The 25,060-nt window shown below is 37.4% G+C and overlaps 1 protein-coding gene across 1 annotated transcript in view; it reads right to left on the bottom strand.

Annotated features, from left to right (window-relative positions):
- The window catches only part of LOC113225192 (dynein heavy chain 6, axonemal-like), a 125,553-nt gene that overhangs the window by 35,076 nt on the left and 65,417 nt on the right, over positions 1 to 25,060 (bottom strand). The window contains exons 12-15 of the mRNA XM_026456430.2: positions 15,333 to 15,453; positions 10,531 to 10,682; positions 8,223 to 8,375; positions 4,014 to 4,265 (exon numbers count right to left, since the gene is read on the bottom strand). Of these exons, the coding sequence (XP_026312215.1) occupies positions 4,014 to 4,265; positions 8,223 to 8,375; positions 10,531 to 10,682; positions 15,333 to 15,453 (678 nt within the window). The remainder of the gene's footprint in view (positions 1 to 4,013; positions 4,266 to 8,222; positions 8,376 to 10,530; positions 10,683 to 15,332; positions 15,454 to 25,060) is intronic.

Here is a 25,060-nt window from a genome sequence, read left to right as displayed (position 1 = left end):
AATCCGAGAAAAATGAAGGAATTTGAGAACCATTATAGCTATAGCTCAGGGAGGCTAGTTAGTCCATGTCTTAGTCAGCATGGCCATGCATTCAAACTGGCAACATGCTCTAGATTAGTAAAAGCCAAGGGATGTGTCCAGGAAGAAGGGGCTTCTATTGACATTCTGGTGTCTTGTGACTTGGTATGATATACAGGGAATCCTGAAGTTCTCATGTGTCTCGATTCTGGTAGTGGGAACTGTTGTGAGAACTGGTGGACCAGAAGATGTCTGAGGCCAGGATGAGAAAGCTACAGATTACTTGGGACTGTAGGTTATGGAAGCAATGATGGATTGCAGCATAGGGGCTAGCATGGTGCCTAAAGAACCAGGAAAGATCCTTAGTTAACAGCAACCGGGACAACCAGGTGCAGCCCAGCCAAACTGCACTGGAAGCTGCTATGGCCCAGATGGTAGCATGAAGAACAGATGACCTGCCCCTCCCATCTATTCGCCATGAGGGAATGCAAGCTTCCCTTTATGGGGCAATAGGTAGGACGGGATGGTGGCATAGGTGGCCCAATAGGAAGTTTAGATTTTCAGTTGAATTAAAATCTATTCAAAAGAGACCCAGGTAGAATGGAACAGACATTTCAAACTGAAAGAAATTATTACTAATGGTCACATTTAGGTTTTCTCCCAAATTCCCCACAACAGCAGGAATGAGGGTCTTGATAGCAAGAGAGTATCATTTATGGAAATGATGAAGTTACAGTCCTTTGCCCAAGAGAATTAACTTCAAACCTTCTACAGAAAAAGCACTAGTTAGAATGAGCCCATGCTTTCATTTTGTGTATGTGCATCATGCTATTTAAAATGCATGATTTGCATGCAGATATTCATTGCAGCACTATCCACAATAGCAAAGACATGCAATCAATCTAAATGCCAATCAATATCAGATTGGATAAAAAAAATCTGGTACATATACACCATGGAACACTATGAAGCCATAAAAAAGAACAAGACTATGTCCTTTGCAGGAATACAGATGGAACTGGAGGCCATTATTCATAGCAAACTAACGCAGGAATAGAAAACCAAGTATTGCATGTTCTCACTTATAAGTGAAAGCTAAATGATGAGAACACACGGACGCAAAGAGAGGAACAACAGACACTGGGGCCTACCTGAGGCTGGAGGTTGGGAGGAGGGAGAGGATCAGAAAAAAATATCTATTGGGTACTACGCCTGGTACCTGGGTGACAAAATAACCTATGCAGCAAATCTCTGAGACATGAGTTGACCTATATAACAAACCTACACATGTATCCCTGAACCCAAAATAAAAGTTTTTTAAGAAATAAAAAATGCATGATTATACATCAAGCATGTGCTGGCACTTTTGCTTTCTCTAATGATCTATGCATACATAAATATTCATACTTTTTAACAGTATGCTGTGTATAGAATACAGTATATGGTACAGCAATTAATAGCAGACTATTAACCATTGACAGTAGACTGCTTAAGCTTGAATCCAAATTCCTCCATTTAGTAACTGTGTGACCCTCAGCAAATTACTTAACCCTGTACCCTAATTTCCTTTACTGTAAAATGTGAATAATAAAACCCTAAAGTGTTTTGAGATTTAAATGAGTTAAAACATGAAAACATACATAAGAATATTTCTAGGACTATTACTCATCATTGCCCAAAATGGTAAATAATCCCAATTTCCACCACCCATGAAATGAATCATTGTAAAATACAAGAAAATACTACATAGCAACAAAGATGAATAAACTACATCCACAAATAGCAATATGGATAAATCTTAGGAACATACCAAAATAAAATAAAGGGCACACTGTGTGGTTCTAATTAATAGAAGTTCAAAAATAGGAAATTTATAGCATTCCTGCTTCAGATGGCCTGCCACTGCCAACACGCCTGCTGCAGGAGAGAGGCATGGCTGGGGCTGCACACTCCATGGAGCCAGTGGGAATTAGGGACAAGTGGGAGCCTTGCCCCTTCCAAGTTGGGGTGGGAGTTCCTCGGGTGCAGCTGTACCCACTCAAACTGTTGCTGTAGACTCAGGCAGTCCTGTGCTCCTGGGGGCATGGGAAGGCCCTTCTGCCCTCGCAGGCTTGGCAGTGCCTGCTTCCACTGCCTGGTCTCTCCCTGCTCTGATCTTGGAAGGCAGAGGGGCCAGGCAGTGGGAGCAGGCACTTCCTCGATCTTCTCTGATCTCGGAGCAGTCAGGGCCCAGCCCCGCTGCTGCCATGAACAGCAGCAGGAGGCAGACAGATTCCTGGATGGAAGGGGGTAGGTCCCTGGTGAGGCCTCACGTTGGTCTGAAGGCTGGGGGCTGGGCTGCTAGTCCCACAGACCAGAGTAGGAACTTGTGATGCTTTTTCCAGCTTGCCTATTATCCCCCATGGGCCCATCAGTGTACACTTCCTCCTCTCTGAGGTTCATAAAAGCCCTGGGCTCAGCCAGAGCTGAGCAGACAATGGGACAACCAGCAGCAGAGGGGAGCTACCCTCTCTGCTGAGAACTTCTGAGACCTGCTGAGACGTCGGGGCTACCAGCTGCAGAGAGTAGCAACCCACTTCAGGGCCTCCTGTCTGCCACGAGCTGGGCATACATCGGGACAACCAGCTGCAGAGAGGAGCTATCCTGTCCAGGCCTTCTCTCTGCTCAGAGCTGCAGAGATGATGGGACAACCTGCCTGCAGAGAGGAGCCACCCATTCCAGGGTCTCCTCTCTGCTGAGAGCTGAACACTCAATGGGATGACCTGCCTAGAGAGGAGCTACCCACTGCGGATCTCCTCTGAGCTGTTCTACTGAATAAAGCTCCTCTTCATCTTGTTCACCCTCCACTTGTCTGCATACCTCATTCTTCCTAGATACAGGACAAGAACTTAGGCAAAGGTGCTACCGGCCACAGAGGTTTCCAGCCAGAAAAATGACACCCCAAAGATCCCATAACAAAAGGATTAGTAATTAGGAGGGGACACTAAGGGTATCATAATACTTTACTGACATGAGTAGTGGATACATAGATGTGTTTATTTTCACATAATCCATTGAGTTGTACAGTAATTAGTTATGTACACTTCTGTCTGTAAGAAAATACAAAAGTGCTTCAATACAAAAGTAAAAACAATGCCAAGTCCTTCGAACACTGGTTGACAAATAGGAAGCACACAATGTGAGCTGTTTTTACATTTCCATGTTAATACATGTAAAGGTATACCGTAATCTTTAATGTCTGTACTATATTCTTTTGAGTCAGTATACTCCATATCTTTTCTATTGTAAAAGTGGTACAAGGTAACTAAATATTCTTCACTACCAATTATCAATGTATACTCTGTCTCTTTCTAAATGGGAAATTTCTAATATACTAGCAAAGTTAATTTTTATTTTTTATTTAGCTTTTATTTTAAGTTCAGGGATATATGTGCAGGTTTGTTATACAGTTAAAATTGTGTCATGGGGGTTTGTTATATGAATGATTTCATCACCTAGGTATTACGCAAACTTTAAAATTGTGACAATAGCTGCAAAATGTGCTAGCAAGTCATTAAAACTCTTCAAAATAAAAATACAAGTTAGGACTAGAATTTAATTGGCTAGATTCAATTTTAATATTACATATATGCTTTGTGATAGTCTGAAATGCATTCACTACTTAAAGCGAGATTTTGAAACATTAATTTTTAAGTAGCAGCTCAAACACATTGTTGATTGGTTAGAATGCAACTACAAAAAACTAAAGCTACATCAGTTAAATGTGTTCTCTAAATGGTTTGAAGAGTAGTCTTAATTATTCTCACCACAAAAAATGATATATATGAGGTGATAGACACATTAATTAGCTTAACACTTTCACAATGTATACGTATCTCAAAATATCACATTATATATTGTAAATATATACAATTTTTGTTGACTATACTTTAATAAACAAATGTAATAGTAAAACTTTGCATAGATTATTTTTACAAAATAATGATTTAACTTACCTGCGCTTGCAGCTTTACTTCATTCACTTCGTTGTTTAATTCTTCAAGATCACTACCCAAATGCACACAAAATTGCTTAATGGTTGATTCTCTATCACCCACTGATTTATCAATGGCATTCCGAACAGCAACAATGGATGGCTTCATAGTTGCAAAAACGGCAAAGTCTTCAGGAGGTGTGGGCACCTGATATTGTTCAATAAGCTTGTACATTTGAGTCACTATATTTCCTTCATCTTCAAGGCTTTCAATCTAAATGGAAATATAGTTTGCTCATAAAATGTAGCAGAGTCCTAGTTTAGTCTTGAAGTTTGTTCTAATAGGAGACAGCCACTGTACAATATGAACATTGTATTAGTCTGTTCTGCCGCTGCTAATAAAGACATATCCGAGACTGGGTAATTTATAAAAGAAAGGTTTAATGGATTCACAGTTCCACATGGCTGGAGAGGACTCACAATCATGGCTAAAGACAAGGGAGAAGCAAAGGCATGTCCTACGTGGCGGCAGGCAAGATAACTTGTGCAGGGGAACTCTCATTTATAAAAACCATCAGATCTCATGAGACTTATTCACTAACATGAGAACAGTATGGGCGAAACCACCCCCATGATTCAATTATCTCCACCCGGCCCCATCTTTGACATGTAGGAGTTCAGTTCAAGGTGAGAGTTGGGTGGAGACACAGCCAAACCATATCAAACATCAAACTGTGAATAGTTAGCACAGAAGGAGTGTATTATAATGTAACAGTCAAATTGGCTAAAGCCTGCTGGATGACAGTCATTGCTATAATACAGGTAATCAGGTTAGGAGGTAAATTATTCAGAGCTGAGCTCTTATAAATGTTTCCTCTTTCTTTCTGTTTTGTTCTTTTGGTGTAGTAAACAGTGCCAATATTTAAAGTTTTCTAAGAAAACATGTGCTGTGCGGTTGTTCAGCTGTAGTATCTGAGCTTCTAGCATGTGTGATGGGCAGTGATCATCCCAGAGCAGCCAGAGGGATCGACAGGCTGTGGACTTGGCTGCATAGGTTTAGAACCCAGATCTATGGTGAGATTTCCACTATCCTTTAATAAGTTATTTTACCGCAGCCCAATGACTACTAAACATCTTCACTTTGGTTTCTTACTTTCAGTGGACAGTATTGCTTGTCTTTCCTAATTTTCTGGCAAGGGATCCCCCAGTTTTGGGAAAATTCCTTACCCCCAGCTCTGCCACATGGTTATAGAGGGAGCAGCCATGTTCATACTACTTGGCCCAACTTCCTGGCCACAAGCTGAACAAAGGACTATCAAACTGTGATCTAAAGAACTTAGCTCAGTCTGACCTTTTTCTTGAACACAGGAAGAGTTAGAACTGAGGCCATTTACTTTCATGTGGAAACAGAACAGGTCATTAACATGAGAAGATAACTGCAGACAGGTTTTTAGAGAAATAGTTCTCAATCTTTAGCTTCCATTGCAATGACCTTGGAAAGCTTGTTAAAACAGATTGCTGAGCCCCTCCCAAGAGTGTCTGATTCAAAAGGTCTAGCAAGTCATAAAAACACTGTAGTCATGGAGGGTGGGTCCCAAGAATGAACATTTCTAACCCATTCTCAGGCGATGCTGCTGCTGCTGATTTGGAGTCCCCGTTTGGGAACCATGTTCTGGAGGAGCAGAGATGAGAGAAGGAGAGAGGCCTTTTTGTAAAGGCCTGGCTCTATCCACAGGATTCTGAAAGATATTCCTGAAAACTTAGAATAAATCTTCCCATTTTTCTAAGCTATTTATGTGAGTTTTTGTGACTTTCAACCAAAATTTCTAACACCTCGAACAAGTTATGTATAGAACTAAGTCTCTCTACATCAAGATCTGTTCATCTTTCTCTATTTCCTCTATTTTGGGTGAGTATATATCCAGGTTTCTCTGGGAATGTCCTGGGTTTACACTTATTGTCCTAGTACAATGATTAATAGTGTCTCTTTCACTCTCAGAAAAATGTCCTGATCAGACAATGAATTATGTAGTCTACCCTCCCTATACTGGTATGAAATTGCTAAATACCCATTCCCTGCAGAATGATACCTACAAGTCACCTCATTCTCCTCTCACTGTCCCCTCATTTAGTTGCCCATTAAGTCCTTTCAGTTCTACTTAACATCTTTATAATTAATTTCTTCTCTCCTATCTTTGAAAATACTGCTTTAGCTACATAGAGTTCATCAACTTTCAACCAAACATTCTTTCTCCATAGCATATCAATTGCTAAATCCTGTTTTTGTCATGTTTCCTCCTGTCTTTGCACATAGCTTTCCCTCCCCCTGGAATACCCACCTGAATGTTTCCTGTATTTTATGATAGCTTAAATATCCCATCCTCCACACAACCTTCTGTAGCCCATAGGCAAGAATTACTACAAACTTCTCAGTGCTACAACAGTATCTTATACCTATGCCCACTGTATCAAAATTATCTGCTTGCATTCAAGACTCAACTTCTTTAAAGCAGGTTTATTCATTGTAATTTTTGCACCCTGCTAAGTGGTGCTCACTAAACTCGCTGACTGAATGAATGAAGTTCCAGAAAAAGTTTCTGTGTGTGCAGAAAATCTCCCTAAAGGAAGTTGCTTTCCAAACACACCATCCAGCAAACACAGACAACCTCCTGGAGATGGGACACAGTCTATGTTTTCTGCATACTGCATCAACTTGCTGTTCTGGAACCACAAGTTGATAGCAGCTGACCCTCTGTAGCCATTGATTATGATGTCACCCTACCTTCCTGACATAGTTTATAGAACAGAATAGGAGCACTGAATCAATTTACTAGACCTTTAGAATCAATATTGAAAAAGAGAGATTGTCTCTTTCTTGCCAACTGGCTAGACTTGCAAGCTATAGTTTGGGAGCTGCTGGTGGCCATGTTTACTGCTGTGGTAAGCAGCAGCAGAAGCAGCTGTCTGCAGAGGGAGAGAAGTGAAGCAGACCCTCAGAGAGACGCAGAGAGCAGAGATGGAAGAAAGGACTACCGGGGCTTCCAATGACTGTCCTATTTCAGGTTCTGGTCAGTTCCTGAGCCTACTTACATTCTTGACTGGGAATTCCATGAAGCACCCCTGAATCCTTAAGTGGGATCCCTATTTTGGCCTAAGCTTTCTCAAGTGGGTTTGGGTTATTTGTTTGAAGTGACTTAATGAATACAAACAATAAGAAGTAATTCACATCTTTAGACTCCTGGGACAATTTATAAGCAAACCTGAGGAGAACCACGATCATCTGCCTTTTTGAGAAGGCATGATTTCTTAAAACGAGAAACACTGTTACTTTTGTAGTCATGTGAAATAGCATTTATTATTAATTTGGTTAATGATTTATATAACATTCATTCAGTTTACTTTTTAATTGAAACATTTCTTCAATTTTCAGATATTTAATAAAATAATTTATCTATACTTTAAATGCCAATCTAATATGAATGAAAGTTTATGAAAAAAACCATTGGAGCCAAATGCTAGATTGCTTCCTACAGGGAAGAGGCTAAGAGGAGGAAACTAAGTTTCCAGAGAAAAAGAAGCAAAAGAGACAAAGGAGAGAGCGAGAGAGAGAGTGTGTGTATGAGAGAGAAAAACAGAGACCTGATTCCATCTGCATCACTTGAGTCCCCATATCCACTTTTTTCTCCCCATCTCCACCTCCCCACTTAAGCAGGTTTGTGTTGGGTTTCTTTCATTCTTAACAGTAAGTTTCCTATTAAGCAGTCAGATTTCCTTTATGATTAATATCTAGATTATAATGGTATTACCATTTACTAAAAATTGGAATTCCAATAAACTATGGTTGAGAACATTGGCTTTGTAGTCAAAGAGACTCAAAGCTAAATTCTAACTCTTCCACATCCATACATGTCTGTGATCTTGGATAACACATCCTGTTTTGGTTCCTGTTTCCTTATCTGCAGAATGAGGATAAACATCAATACTTCTTAAGCTTTTGTGAGAATTAAAAATGTAATGCATGTAGAAAATGTAATATGATGCCTGACTGTAAGAGTCTGATAACTGTCAGCTGGCTTTATTCCTGTGATGTAGAACAGCCACTTACTTTGAACGTGTTTCTGATATTTTGACAGCTGTCTTTTGCCCTTTAGTCCTTCACTTTTTCTTGTACTATGTCTTCCTTCCTACTATAAGATCTGGAATATTGAGTTACATGAGATAATCAACTCACCCGTTCCTGAATTTCATCAAGAAATAATAGGCTATGAACATATTCTGTGGTAGTAGTTGGAACAAACTCAAGTTTATACTCTGCATCTTGTGCCTCAAAGATAATGGCATCCACTTTTTTCTTGCTTTGACGAGGAAGCATAAAATTTAGCACCTAAGAAAGAAAATAACATGTGAATTGTAAATAATTGAATATTTTCATTTTAATATGTATTTTAGACAAATTCTAATTGGACATCTGTTAAATCAGCAGGTATTGGAAGCAGCAGTGCTTACGAAGAGACTTTTTTCTCATTAAATCACTGCTAGTTAAATGTGCCAACAGGAAGGCCAGGTTTTGAAGATCATTTCTACAGCTTACCAAAAATTTTCTGTAAATGCTCTAATATCTTGCAAGTATGCTTTCTGCTTCTTCGTCCTATGTAGTGGACATTGTGCTGCCCTGTTCAGCATCAGTCCCACTCTTTTCGTGTTGGGTGCTAGCCATGCAGTTTGGGGGAAACTGATCTCTCCTTCAGAAACAAATATGGAGTCTGACTGATCACTTGGCAAATAGGAGCATGGCTTTTTTGGCCAAAGTGATCAGATTAAGGTTGTATCAGTCCATTTCCACACTACTATAAAGAACTGCCAGAGACTGGGTAATTTATAAAGGAAATAGGTTTAATTGACTCACAGTTCAGCATGGCTGGGGAGGCCTCAGGAAACTTACACACATGGCAGAAGGTGAAGGGGAAGCAAGGCACCTTCTTCACAAGGCAGCAGGAAGGAGAAGTATGTGAGAGTGCAGGAAAAACCACGATTTATAAAACCATCAGATCTTGTGAGAATTCACTTACTGTCAGGAGAACAGCATGGGGGAAACCACCCCCATAATCCAATCACTTTCTGTCAGGTTCCTCCCTTAACACCTGGGGATTACAATTCAAGATGGGATTTGGGTGGGAACACAAAGCTAAACCATATCATGCGTGAACCTCTGACTTTAGTTGATTCAATCAGATAAAGGCCCACACTTTTATTTATGGCTGAGAGAGATACATACTCAGAACCCCAATCTTTCTCTTTCTCTCTCCATACAAACAAATAATTGGCTTGTGAAGCTTTTGACAATCATTTCACAAACGTCTTCGGATGAAGCCTGCACATAGGAGGTTCAGGAAAAAGAAGAATTGGTTCCTTGGTAACACCACTGAGCTACTAGATCATACCTCCTTGATATTGACCCAATCTCTGGACTTTTTAGATGCATATGCCAATAACTCTTCTGATTGCTTAAACCAGTTTGAGCTCAGTTTTCTTGGGCTTACGGTAAATTTATACCGAAATATTTCTCAAGCATACAGTAGCTAAAAAATGCTTGTTGAAATTGAATTAAGTTTGCTCCAGTTATATAATAATTATATATACATAAATAAATATATATATATATATTTCTTTTTTTTTTTTTACCAGATGAAGAAGCAAAACTCTAGAAGGAAGCCCAATACTATACAATTAATTAATAACAGAACATATTAACACTCAGGTCTGCACTCTTTTATACAGTGCTCTATCTTCTATCATCTATTGGGGCCAGAAAATGTTTTCTATAACGGCCAGATAGTAAATATTTTAGATTTGCAGTCAATACAGTCTCTGTCACAATGACTAAACTTTGTCTTTCTAGGAAGAAAGCAGCCATAGATGATATGTAAATCATTGTCACGGCTGTGTTCCGATAAAACTGTATACAAAACAAGAGGCAGGCTGGGTTGGCTCCGTGGGCTACGGTTTTCCAATCCCTGCTTTATATCATTGTCTCTCTGTGGGCATCGGGAAGATACAAGTGTACTCTGGCTCCAGAGGAAGTTATTGTATTGGTTCTGAAACTTATTACAGAAATTTCTCTAGTTCTATAACTTACCAAAACATAATCAGACCTGTAGGGACAATTCCAGATCAGAAAATGATTTCCTAAACTTGATCTTGGTGATCTAGAATCAACCATCACTGCCTCTGGGATATTGAGCTGTTATAGTAGTATCCTCTCTGCAGGTCTTGAAATGCTCCGACAATAGAAAATGGAGTAGGAGCAAGAGGCCAGTGTGAGTCCTGCAGTCCCCTCCATTAGCTCATCTAAAAAGCTGATTCTGCTTGTGACAAAAAGACTATAGAGCTTTTCTTAGAAATTAAGGCTGTCCAATAGTATTATGTTAATTTATACATTTGCAATACTATAAAATAAATAATAATAGGTTTTTGTGCAGTAGAAAAATCTTAAAATAATTGTAGAGAAAAAATTAAATTTTTTTCTAGTTTATAGTTACCTCTAAGCATCGCAAAGGTGATGGAATTAATTTTTCTCTTAGCAGCCTAGTGTCAACGAGCAGCAATCCTACATTTCTGGTGGGTCTGAGAGCTACTGCGTCCTTGTGCTGTTTGTGGTATTTTTCCAGTTGTTCACTAAAAAAGTTAATATCTACAAAAAAAAATTCACATAAAGCATAAAATATACCATATTGGATTTTAAAAGATCATTACAAAATATATTAAAAATCATTGCATTGATACATTTACACATGTATGTATAATGTTATTATCTGTAGTTAGAGTATCTCATGTAACTTTAAAATGCTAATTTGGATTGCTTTATAGTATTTTATTCTCGTGATAAAGAAACTAATATTTTATAATGTAAATATGTCTTCTGGCTCCTATGAAGAGATGACAGATGAAAATAATTTGCAAGTGCATTAGAGAACCTAGTCTGGAATTGACGAGATTTCAGAGCTAGGTTGGTTTCAAGTTGGGCTTAATCTAAATGTTCTCTCCCACATGGTATCTCAAAGTAAAGAAGCATTTTGAGAATATAAACAACGAATTATGAAACATAAGAGATCACACATAGCTAAAATTATCTCCATTCCTCTTTCCAATACATCTCTCTGCCATTCCTGTACCCTACATCATGGTCAAGGCCTTTATCAATTTGCATATGCTGCAGTTGCATTCTGATAATCTTCTTGCCTCTATTTTCTCCCTCATCCAATCCACCTGGAACCAATGGAAACCTGATTATCTTTGAATATACTCTCATCATACTATCAGACAAAAATAGCTCTCTCTCTAATGCATATATAATTCTAAACTTCTCTGCTTTCTTCCAAAATTCTGTACCTTCTGGGCCTCTAAAAATTTAGCTAATTTTTTTTTTTTGATTTTTCATTATTATCTTTTATTATTTTTAATAATATTTCTGTGGATCAGCATATCACAACGTACATTCTTGGAAACATTAATACTGCAAAACATGCTGCAAAAATGTGTTATCAAACAACTTTGTTAAAAGCTGTGTATTATAAGGAACTATTTATAATTTTATTAGATATGATTATAGCATTGTAATTTTGTTAAAAAATTATTGATTTTTTTAAAGATGCATGCTAATGATTTTTTTTTTATTTTTTATTTTTTTTTATTATACTTTAAGTTCTAGGGTACATGTGCATAACATGCAGGTTACATATGTATACATGTGCCATGTTGGTGTGCTGCACCCATCAACTCGTCAGCACCCATCAATTCATCATTTATATCAGGTATAACTCCCCAATGCAATCCCTCCCCCCTCCCCCCTCCCCATGATAGGCCCCAGTGTGTGATGTTCCCCTTCCCGAGTCCAAGTGAGCTCATTGTTCAGTTCCCACCTATGAGTGAGAACATGCGGTGTTTGGTTTTCTCTTCTTGTGATAATTTGCTAAGAATGATGGTTTCCAGCTGCATCCATGTCTCTACAAAGGACGCAAACTCATCCTTTTTGATGGCTGCATAGTATTCCATGGTGTATATGTGCCACATTTTGAGACGGAGTCTCACTCTGTCGCCCAGGCTGGAGTGCAGTGGTCGGATCTCGGCTCACTGCAAGCTCCGCCTCCCAGGTTTACGCCATTCTCCTGCCTCAGCCTCCCGAGTAGCTGGGACTACAGGTGCCCGCCATCTCGCCCGGCTAGGTTTTTTGTATTTTTTAGTAGAGACGGGGTTTCACCGTGCTAGCCAGGATGGTCTCGATCTCCTGACCTCGTGATCTGCCTGTTTCGGCCTCCCAAAGTGCTGGGATTACAAGCTAATTTTATTTCTAATTACCTCCTACATTTGGGTCAAATTGATTTCCTTACTGTCTGCCCTTTTTCCTCTTTCCATAACCTTCCTCCACCACCCCAAAGAGAAAAGGGTGCTGTTTCCTGCCTTTACTCATGCCATCTCTTCTCCTAATTATAAGGGGTAGTTTGATATAGTATAAAGAACACACCAGAGAAAGTATTAGAAGACCTGAGCTCAGGTCTTTAACCCATGTGTGGCCTTGGGAAAGTCACTTAGTCTTTCTGAGCTTCAGCTTCCTCATAATATAAAACAGAAACAGCAATTATCTCCCTTACTCACTTCAGAAGGTTTTGATTTGTGTATTTTTGAAAGTCAACTAAATTAATGTTACATGTTCTAATAAGTCCTATGGTAAGGATACCTATATAATGCTGCGTTGTTTAGTATTTTCCAAATTTATTTGAGCACCATGTTTTCTCATGGTATCATGTAATTATCCCTCAGAACAGTGCCAATGAACACAACTTTCAGAACCATTGATTTGGTCCAAAACTCTTATTTTATAGAGAAATTGATATCAATTGAAGTCATATGACTGGGCTATGGCCACATAGCCAAAAAGGAATAAAAGATTAAAGCCAGTAGTTGGGAAATACGATTTCTTTTCTTTTTTTTTAAATTGAGATGGAGTCTTGCACTGTCCCCCAGGCTGGAGTGCAGTGGCGGCGCGATCTTGGCTCACAGCAAGCTCAGCCTCCTGGGTTCACGTCATTCTCCTGTCTCAGCCCCCCAAGTAGCTGGGACTACAGGCGCCCACCACCATGCCCAGCTAATTTTTTTGTACTTTTTGTAGAGACGAGTTTTCACTATGTTAGCCAGGATGGTCTTTATACCCTGACCTCGTGATCCACTCACCTCGGCCTCCCAGAGTGCTGGGATTACAGGTGTGAGCCACTGCGGAGAGGCAGTATGTAAAACGGTTAAGCAGACAAGCTTTCAAGTCAGAGAAATTAGATCTGAACTGCTCACTAGCTGTTTAATCTTGAAGTTGCCTTATCTCTTATTGATCTGCTTTTTTTTTTTTTTTTTATAAAATGGTAATACTAATACTCTTCTCAGAATTGTGAGGATTGGATGAAATGTCTAAATATTACTTAGAACAGTATCTACCATGCTGTAAGTGCACAGTTAAGTGTAGAAATTATTAGTAAATGCTGACATTTATAGGAATTTGGTGGTGAAATGTGGCTGCTTGTCAGGAAGCCAGAACCCATCTGCTGGTTGTTCTCTGAGGTGGGACAGGGAGCAGCCTGGCTAAAAGTTCAGTTAGACATTTATTAAGGATCTACAATATGTGCTAAGCAATGTTGTAGTCATTTGAGGATATAAAATAACAGGTAAGGATGATATCCAAGGGCAAAGCCCATCTCTATAAGCCTCTGGCAAACAATTGGATTTAGTGGTTTAGGATGTATTGGGGGGTTCCAAACAGAGGAGGAGCACAGAGGTTAGGAGTCCAGGCCAAGGTACTCCAAAGTCGCAGCCATCAGAGTGTTGGGACTGGGAGATTTGGTTCCAGGATTGGGTTTCAAAGGCAGGACCAGCAAGACAAGGTAGGACTAGCTGAAGAGCAACCTGGGAGTCAGGGGACTTCACCCTGATAGGAACTTGCTGAGGGATCACAGTTATCCAATGTGAGGACTTGTGGTAGCAGGAGGCTAGGAAGCCTTGGGCTCAGGATATGAGTAGAAGAGCTCAGGGATTAGAACTGGCTATTTTGATCAGGCCTCCTTCTTGTGCCAAAATTCCAGGCTCCAATCGCCTGCTGCCACTGTGATGCCATGACATAGCACAGGAGGCACCATGTCCTCACGTCCCTGTCAGTGTGCTTCTGTTCAGCACACACTAAGTCTCCGTGTGATTGTGTTGCCAAAGAACAGTGGAAGTAGGCTTGTCTAAATTTTGCTTTCTAAATTGGGGCCCCATGTTGGTCTAACAACTTAGTATCTTGAAAAAAAGGAGTCAGTTTCAGATTTTTAAAATTTAAGGGACATAACAATCAGATACAATGCCTAATCTTGGTCTTGTAGATCCCTGGCCAAATCAGCTGGAAGCTGCTTTAGTTGGGGAATTTTGAATATGGAGTAAGTGAAGATATTAAGGAATGGCTATTTTGGTGGAGGGGAGTGGCGTGGGATGATACTATTTTCATTCTGTAGAAACATGTTTTAGAGATGCCTATTGGATTATTTAACTTAAGAATGCAGTGTCTAATTTACTTTAAAACGCTTCAGCATAATAAAGAATAAGGAATTGAAAGAAAAACATAAATACAAAAACAAAAAATTAGTGCTGGTTCATAGAGCAAAGTATCAATGTAATTATATTTATATATAAGAAAATAAAGAAAGCTCATGAAACAAAAAATTTGAAAGACATGCATCATGTTTTAAAATAGCAAACAAATATACTTATTTTTTATAATTTTCTGAGGACTTGCTTGCCTGAAATTGCACTTGGATATTATAGATCATCTTCTTTTGTTAAAGACAGTATTAGTGAAATAAAATAGTTTTCCCCACGTCTAATTTCATGACTAAGAGTTGTTGATTCACATCCACCAGATCTTAATGTAGTCCCAGAAGAAAAAAGAATAAGTTCCTGAGATAGAAAAACTTATGTAAACTGTATTTAATGGAATTGATAGAGGTATCCATTCCTTTCAACTTCTTCTCATATGCAGGTTATATATTCTTAGCACCAATACAACTTTAAACTAAATGATCAACAATTAGGAAGGAACTGCTTTCCATAATATCCTGAAATAAAACAGTTATACTGAATAAGGAGAAAGGAAAAAAGTAATTCTATATAAAATAACCTGGAAATGAATTAACTCTTGCCTTTTGTCAGGCCAACTCTTTTGGGCTACCATTTGTGTACCCAAACACCACCAAACAGAATCCTAAAAGATGACAAATCTCATTTCCCTATAAAAATAATTAGTAAGTAGAAATGGACAAGTTACCAGGTTCCTGAAGTTTAAGAGCTTGTAAATCAAGACTTTCATTTTCCTTGAAGAATATCTGGAACTTTTCAAAGGTAGCTGCGTAGAGGCGGGCCGATTCAAATGCTGCCTGAATGGTTTCCTAAATGTTATAAATAAGCAGACAAATATGACTGTATTTTTGTTAAGCAGAATTTAATTCAATACAACTAAACAAAGAAACAAGCAAGCACACATACTCTATGCCCAATAGTATGTTTTGATTTGGGAAACATGAATGAAGGAAGATACATTCTTGATGTCAAGGAGTAATTCATGGATTCAAGAAGAAACTGTTATGAAATAAAAAAAAATTCATCTTTAAACCTGACTTTAGAAGCATTATTCCTGTGACTGAAAGGAAACACACTTACAATTTGTTTCTGCTTCATGGTGAGCTTATACATTGACAGTAAACATATGGCAAAGAGGCAATTCTTGTTTATTTTCCCAACTGCATATTTTACGTCAAAGCGTTTTTGAGCAAAGGCAAACCTATTTAGCATGCCCACAAAATCATTACTTAATCTTACTATCAAATCCTTGGCATTGGTCAGTCTCTTATTCCAAAATGTCCTTCATACTTTGCCATAATAAAACCTTTTTTTTCCACCTCTCTTAAACTCGGTTCTAACCCATATTTCCCCACTTGGGTTTTTAAACCAAGACAATGATTTCTAATCATTTCAGTCCCTTTAATAACTATGTCAACATATATTATCATATGTTCAAAGTCTATGAAAGGCAGTTAGGATTCACCTGCTGTTGGTCTTGGTCCATGCCTACTTGGCTGTGTTCCACACCTTTTCCTTGTGTTTTCTACCAAGACTTGTAAAAGCCTGCAATTTGTCCTAGGAAAACTAGAGGTGATCAATGGAATTGCACAAATCCAACACACCAAAGCTAGGGAAAGTGACTCAGTTATGCCTTGCGGTAGTAGAAAATTTAATTACAAAGAATAGCACATGCCCTATATGTCTACATTTAGTTATTTGTTCATTTATTTTGCTTTAATAGGCTTTTATGAATATTCCAGAATGTTTCTGCTGTTTCTTTTTTTATAATAAACATTGAAAAAGAACTTTATCAAACTATGTTTCCTTTGCGCTGACTAAATAGTATCTCTGATACGTCATCACGCAGGTGCTAGAAACAATATAAAACTTGTAAATGGAAAGCCCCACCAATGTTCAAAATATGGTTTCAAAACATTTTTATTTTGAAACAATGTATGGTTCACAAGAGTGTTGCTGGAATAGCACAAAGAATTTCATATTTCTGTCACCAAAATTCCCTAAATTTCAACAATTTATCATATTTACTTTATAAGTCTCTCTCTATATACCTATTATTATACTCTGAACCATTTGGGAGAAGGTTACAGACATGTGGCACATTTATGCCTAAATATTTCAGGGGTTACTTACTAAACACAAGGACATTTTCTAACATAACCACAGTATAATGGTCCAAATCAGGAAATTAACATGAATATTAATACTGTTACCTAATTACCGACCTCATACAAATTCTACCATTTGTTCCAGTAACGAATTTCATAGTAAAAGGAAAAAACATTTTTTGTTCTGGTCTACTTTCCTACCTAGGATCATGTATTGCATCTTTTCATATCTTTTTGGTTTTCTTTTTTCTTCCTTTTTTTTTTTTTTTTTTTGAGACAGAGTTTCGCTCTGTCACCCAGGCTCGGCTCACTGCAACCTCCACCTCCCGGGTTCAAGCAATTCTCTGTCTCAGCCTCCTGAGTAGCTGGGATTACAGGCACCCACCACCACGCTATTTTTTTTTTTTTTTTTTTGTATTTTTAGTAGAGACGGAGTTTCACAATCTTGGCTAGGCTGGTCTTGAACTCCTGACCTTGTGATCCGCCCGCCTCAGCCTCTCAAAGTGCTGGAATTACAGGCATGAGTCACTGCGCCCGGCTGGTTTTCTTTAATCTGGGACAATATCTCAATCTTTCTTTGCCTTGCATGACCTTCACATTTTTTAAAGGCACCTCAGTTGTGTGTATATGTGCATGTGTGTGTTTTATATTTACTCGTTATGAGACTCAGATTTAAATTTTTGGCAGTAATAACACATAAGTGATGTATGTTCTTTGCAGCATCTCACAAGGCACTTGTTGATTTGTCTCATTACTGGTAATATTAACACATTGGCTAAGGCAGTGTTTGGCAGACTTATCACTGTAAACTATTTTTCCCTTTGAAAGCAATAAGTAGCTTATAGACAGAGAATTTGAGGCTATGTAAATACTCCATTTCTCATCATACTTTTGCGTACTCGTTTTAGTACACATCAGAGATTCTTGCTGATTGCTGATGGCTTCTGCAGTGAATTTTCTAATGGTGTTTTCTTTCTACTTTTGTTTGCATTCTACCAAAGGAAAAACTTTCTCTTCTCACTCATTCAATTAATTAGTTAGTTAATTCATTATTTCACAACATGGACTCATATATTCTCATTTTATTCAAGGGATTTGGTGCTGATCAAATTGTCCCAGTGTGTCCAGAATTGGTTCCTTCTGGTGGGTTCCTGGTCTCGCTGACTTCAAGAATGAAGCCTCAGCCTCTTGCAGTGAGTGTTACAGCTCTTAAAGATGGTGTTTCCGGAGTTGTTCGTTCCTCTCAGCGGGTTCATGGTCTTGCTGACTTCAGGAGTGAAGCTGCAGACCTTTGCAGTGAGTGTTACAGCTCTTAAAGATAATGCAGACCCAAAGAGAGAGCAGCAGCAAGATTTATTGTGAAGAGCAAAAGAACAAAGCTTCCACACTGTGGAAGGGGACCTGAGCAGGTTGTCGCTGCTGGCTTGGGCCGCCAGCTTTTATTCCCTTATTTGGCCCTGTCCACATCCTGCTGATTGGTCCATTTTACAGAGTGCTGATTGGTGCATTTACAATCCTTTAGCAAGACACAGAGCTCTGATTGGTGCATTTTCACAGAGTGCTGATTAGTGCATTTACAATCCTTCAGCTAGACACAGAGTGCTGATTGGTGCATTTACAATCCTCTAGCTAGACAAAATTAAGTTCTCCAAGTCCCCACTCAACCCAGGAAGTCCAGCTGGCTTCACCTCTCACCAGGGAGACCCTTCGAGGTGGCTTTTTGTCTTTTCTACATGTCTCCATTGTTATTTGGGCATGTTCTTATTTTTTAGCTGAATAATATTCTCAAGGCTCATACTGTACTGTCCTCCTCCCGCCCCTTGAAGAAGAGAGTTCTGCAAAAAGAACAAAGAGAGTTCCTTTCAATTGGGAATGATATATAGAAACTAACATGTGGATACTAGATGTGCTCATTGGTATTGGGATGTCATTGCTTGTAGGCTATTTCAGCAGACAGGTCTAGGAAACACACATACACCCCACATACAATCATGAAACCCTACACATTTCTTTATCTTTCTACAGATCAATTAAAATCCATGAGTTCACAACTCCATTCCAATGCAACAACATAGGGTTCCCTCTTCCATATTTGTAACTCCCTTTCTGAGGATGAGTAACCTCATTTCATCATTCACAATACATTTATTTGTTTTGCTCAAGTCTAAATAAAATACACAGAAAGTAGTTTCAGCGTTGCTAATACACTAACACCACTGCAAAAAACAAACCTATTAACCAGAGTTCAGTATTTGCTGCAGTAATGGTGGTTTTTCATCCTCAGGGTATATGGCCAAAATATTGTGCTCAAAAGTTACTTAGTTTAGTTATTTTCCCCCATCCCTTTAGTGTGGTTATGTATTTCACTTGAAATACATGTGGGTTTATTTCTTTTTGTTTGTATTTTGTTTTAGGTTTTGCTCTCCATTTTGTGGATATTTTTAGAACTATATTAAAAGGTATACTTAGAAAATAGTCACTTCCCCATTATTTTTCACTTCTTACCCACCTTCCTCACCCTTTCTACACCATTCACATTACCTCCTCTAGGTAGCTAATTTCCTTAGTTTCTGGTTTATCTCTCTTTCCTTCCTACTTCTGACATAAACAGTAGTATACTATAGATAGATATTCTTTTGTACTTTGCCTTTTCCATCTAACAATGTGTCCTGGAAATCACTCTATATTAATTAATAACCACTTCTTCATCCATTTATTCGGCCGCATAGTATTCCTTTGTGTGGATATACCATAGATTATTCAATAATTTTTCTATACATGGCTATTTTGGTAGTTTCCAATATTTTGCACTCATAAACAATGCTGCAATAAGTAATCTAGTGCATATGTACTTATGTATTGTTGAAAACGTATTTTTAGGATACATTTTAAAGGTTGTATTGTTGGATCAAAAGGTAAATAAATGCATGTATAGTTTTATTTTGCAAAATGTTCTTTTATTTTTTGCATTCCCACAAGCATAATGTGAGAGCGTTTATTTACCCATAGGGTAATCACCAGCAAGTGTTGGTATACTTTTTAATTTTGCTAATCTGATAGTTGAGAAATTATATCTTAGTTTTAATTCTCATTAATCTTATGAGTAGACTACCTTTTCATATGTTTAGATGCTATATTTATGAACTTTTTATCATAAGTTTTGACCATTTTTCTTTTTTTAAAATTAAATTAAACAATTTAACTTTAAGTTCCAGGATACATGTGCAGGATAGGATATGCAGGTTTGTTACATAGGTAAATGTATGCCATGGTGGTTTGTTGCACCTATCAACCCATCACCTAGGTATTAAGCTCCACATGTATTTGCTATTTATCCTGTTGTTCTTCCTCTCCACACACCCTGATGGGTCCCAGTGTGTGTTATTCCCCTCCCTGTGTCCATGTGTTCTCATTGTTCAGCTTCCACTTATAAGTGAGAATACATGGTGTTTTCTGTTTATGTGTTAGTTTGTTGAGGATAATGGCTTCCAGCTCCATCATGTCACTGCACAGGACATGATCTACATGATCTCATTCTTTTTTATGGCTGCATAGTATTCCATGGTGTATATATACCACATTTTCTTTATCCAGTCTATCACTTATGGGCATTTGGATTAATTCCATGTCTTTGTGATTGTGAATAGTGCTGCAATGAATATGTGTGTGCATATATCTTTATAACAGAATGAATATTCCTTTGGGTATATACCCAGGAATGAGATTTCTGGGTCAAATGGTATTTCTGGTTCTAGGTCTTTGAGGAATCACCACACTGTCTTCCATAAAGGTTGAACTAATTTCACCAACAGTGTAAAAAGCCTTCCTATTTCTCCACAGCCTCACCATCATCTGTTGTTTCTTGACGTTTTAATAACTGCCATTCTGAGTGGTGTGAGATGGTATCTCTTTGTGGTTTTGATTTGCATTTCTGTAATGATCAGTGATGTTGAGTTTATATATATATGCTACATATAATATAATATATATATGCCACATAAATGTCTTCTTTTGAGAAATGTCTGTTCATGTCCTTTGCCCAGATTGCAGAAAGTTTTCCTATTCTGTAGGTTGTTTGTTCACTCTGATGATAGTTTCTTTTGTTGTGCAGAAGCTCTTTAGTTTAATTAAATCCCATTTGTCAATTTTTCCTTTTGTTGCAATTGCTTTTGATGTTTTGTCATGAGATCTTTGCCTATGCCTATGTCCTGAATGATATTGCCTAGATTTTCTTCTATAATTTTTATAGTTTTGGGTTTTACATTTAAATCTTTAATCCATCTTGAGTTAATTTTTGTATAAGGTGTAAGGAGGGGGTCCAGTCTCAATTTTCTGCATGTGGCTAGCCAGTTCTCCCAGCACCATTTATCAAATAGGGAATCCTTTCCCCATTGATTGCTTTTGTTAGGTTTGTTGAAGATCAGATGGTTGTGCAGTTTTATTTCTGAGATCTCTATTTTATGCCATTGGTATACATGTCTGTTTTGTACCAGTACCATGCTGTTTTGGTTAAGGTAGCCTTGTAGTATAGTTTGAAGTTGAGTAGTGTGATGCTTCCAGCTTTGTTCTTTTTGCTTAGGATGTCTTGGCTATACAGGCTCTTTTTTGGTTCCATATGCATTTTAAAGCAGTTTTTTTCTATGTCTGTGAAGAACGTGTTTTGATCATTTTTCTACCTAGTTTTGGTTTCCCCTCTCTCTAGTATTAGAAATATTAGCCCTTAGCTGTAATATGTAATACAAATAGATTCTCCCTGTTTATAAGTGTATTTTTACTTTGTTTACAATTTTTCTTTGCAAAAGATTTATTTGTTGTGTAATCAAATTTATCAATTCATTCTATTCTTGCATCCAGATTTTTGAGTCATAGTTAGATAACCCTTTTTATGAACAAATCATAAAAGAATTTGTCCATCTTTACTTAGAGTTTTATTTTATTTTCAGATCCCCAATCTATATATTGGTGCATAGAATGTGAACCATAGATCTAATTTTATCTTTATCCAAATAGCCATTCAGTTGTACCAGCTACATTTATGAAAAATTCATATTTGTCTCAGTGATTTGAGATATTACATATTTTATACATTTCCATATGTACTTTGGCATCTATTCTATTCTACTGGTCTGACAGCTATTTATGTGCCAGTACTATGTTCTTTTAATTATAGAGTGTTTATATTAAATATTTGGGCAGTATAGTACTCCTCATAGCTTTTCTTTTTTCAACATTTTGGTAGTTATTCTTAGATGTCTATTTATGCATATAAGCTTTATTATAAACTTGTCAGTATTTTCATTGGTGTGTGTTAAAATTATAAATTAACCTAGAGAGAATAAAACATCGTTATCATGTTGAGGCATCCCATTTAAGAAATTTTTATTGGCATGTATTAAAATTATAAATTAACCTAGAGAGAAAAATCATCTTTATCATGTTGAGTCATCCCATTTAAGAAATTTTTTCCAAGCCTATTTTTGTGTCTTACAGAAGATTTTTTAAAAACATAAAAATGTTCTTCATATGGGTTTTTAGCATTTCTTATTAAATTTATTCCTAACTATATTACTTTCTTTGCTGCTATCATGAAAGAAGCATTTTCTATCAGGCATTTTCAATATTCTAGAAAATTGAGGTGGCATTGTGAATATCTAGTCTTTGGAGATTTGATAAATTTCCCCCATTTGGGCCTGGTGCTTTTTGTAGAGTATTTCTTTGGTAACTTTCTCTCTATCTTCTGTGGATATTAGTAGGAGCTCTATTTCTAATGTGCATAATTCCAGTAAATATATTTCCCTAAAAAATTATCAATTTTAACTAAACCTGAATGTGGGGTTAGTTAAGTGGTCTAAATGCTCCATGTAAAAGACATAGAGAGGATAGCTGGATAAAAAGACAAGACTCAATCATTTGCTGTCTTTAAGAGAACCATCTCACATGTAACAACACCCATAGGCTCAAAGTAAAGAGATGAAAAAAGACCTACCATGAAAATGGAAAACTAAAAAGAGCAGGAGTCACTATTATAATATCAGATAAAATAGAGGATAAACCAACACCAATTAAGAAGCAAAAAGAAGGGCATTACGTAGTGATAAAGGGTACAATTCAACAACAAGACTTGGCTATTCTAAATACATACACAGCCAACATTGCAGCACCCAGATTTATTAAAAAATTACTTCTAGACCTACAAAAAGACATAGACAGTCACGCAACAATAGTGGGATCCTTGAACACGCCCACTAACAGTGACTGATCATTGAGGCAGAAAACTAATAAAGAAATTGAGGACTTAAACCTGGCACTCCAACAATTGACTCTGGATTAACAAATAAAAAGAAAAAAGAATAAACACAACCAGAATTGACAAAGATGAAATTACAACAGATTCTAGAGAAATAAAAAAGATCCTCAGAGACTATTATGAACAATTCTATACACAAATTAGAAAATCTAGAGGAAATGGATAAATTCCTGAAAATATACAACCTCCAAGACTGAACCAGAATGACAGTGAAACCCCGAACAAACCAGTAACAAGTTTAGAAACTGAATAAATAATTTAAAAAAAAAACTACCAAAAAAAACCCAAAAAAACAAAAAGCCCTGGACTAGATGGATTCACAGTCAAATTCTACCAGATATACAAAGAACTGGTACCAGTTCTACTAAAACTATTCCAAAATATCGAAGAGGAAGGTTTCATTCCTAACTCATTCTATTGAATACTAAGGTAGTATCACCCTGACACCAATATCTGGCAGAGACACAGTGAAAAAAGAAAACTTCAGGCCAATATTCCTGATGAACATAGATGCAAAAAATCCTTAACAAAATACTAGTGAACAGAATCTAGAAGCACATCAAAAAGTTAATACACCACAAACAAGTAGACTTTATTCCTGGGATTCAAGGCTGTTTTAACACATGCAAATCAATAAATGTGATTCACCAGATGCATAGAATTAAAAGCAAAAATCATATGATCACCTCAATAGACACAGAAACAGCTTTTGATAAAATGCAACATCCCTTCATGATAAAATCCCTAAGCAGACTAGGGATCAAAGGAACAGACTTCAAAATAATAAGAGCCATCCATGACAAACACACAGCAACATCATACTGCATGGACAAAAGTTGAAACCATTCTCCTTGAGTCCTAGAATGAGACAAGGATGCTCATCCTTACTGCTGTTATTCAACATAGTACTGGAAGTTCTAGCCAGAGCAATCACGCAAGAGAAAGAAATAAAAGGCATACAAATAGGAAGGGAAGAAGTCAAATGATCTCTTTTTGCTGATGACATAATTATATACCTAAAATCCCCTAAAGACTCCACCAGAAGACCCCTAGAACTGATAAATGACTTCAGTAAAGTTTTGGAATACAAAATAAATGTACAAAAATCAGTAGCATTTCTATACACCTTATATGGTCAAGTTAAGATTCAAATCAATAACTCAATCCCATTTTTGATAACCACATACACACAAAATGAAATGCCTAGGAATACAGCCAAACCAAGGAGGTAAAAGATTTCTACATGGGTAACTACAAAACACTGCTGAAATAAATTAGAGATGGAAAAAGATTCCATGCTCGTGGACTGGAAGAATCATTATTGTTAAAATGGTCATAATGCCCAAAGCAATTTACAGATTCAATGCAATTCCTATCAAACTACTTACATCTTTTTTCACAGAATTAAAAAAGAAACACTATCCTAAAATTCATATGGAACCAAAAAAGAGCCCACTAGCCAAAGCAATTCTAAACAAAACCAAAAAGCTAAAGGCAGCATATTACCTGGCTTCAAACTATGCTACAAGGCTACAGTAACCAAAACGGCAAGGTATTGGTACAAAAACAGACACGTAGACCAATAGAACAGAACAGAAAACCCAGAGATAAAGCTGCACACCCACAACCATCTAATCTTTGATGAAGTTGACAAAAACAAGCAATGGGGAAAAGATTCCCTATTCAACAAATGGTGCTGGAATAACTCACTAGCCATATGCAGAAGAATGAAACTGCACCTCTACCCTTCACCATATACAAAAATTAACTCAAGATGGATTAAAGATTTAAATGTACAATCTCAAACTATAAAATTCCTACAAGAAAACCTAGAAAATACCCTTCTCGACACAGGCTTGGCAAAGAATTGTTGGTTGTTTGCAAAAACAATTGCAACAAAAACAAAAATTGACAAGTGACACCAAATTAAACTAAAGAGCACCTGCACAGCAAAAGAAATTTTCAATAAGCATACAACCTACATAATGGGAGAATATATTC

Source organism: Piliocolobus tephrosceles, chromosome 15 (genome assembly GCF_002776525.5).
Source record: "Piliocolobus tephrosceles isolate RC106 chromosome 15, ASM277652v3, whole genome shotgun sequence".
In the NCBI taxonomy this organism is placed as follows: Eukaryota; Metazoa; Chordata; class Mammalia; order Primates; family Cercopithecidae; genus Piliocolobus; species Piliocolobus tephrosceles.
Note: the sequence above shows the minus strand (reverse complement) of the source record. Positions and strands in the feature narration are given on the sequence as shown.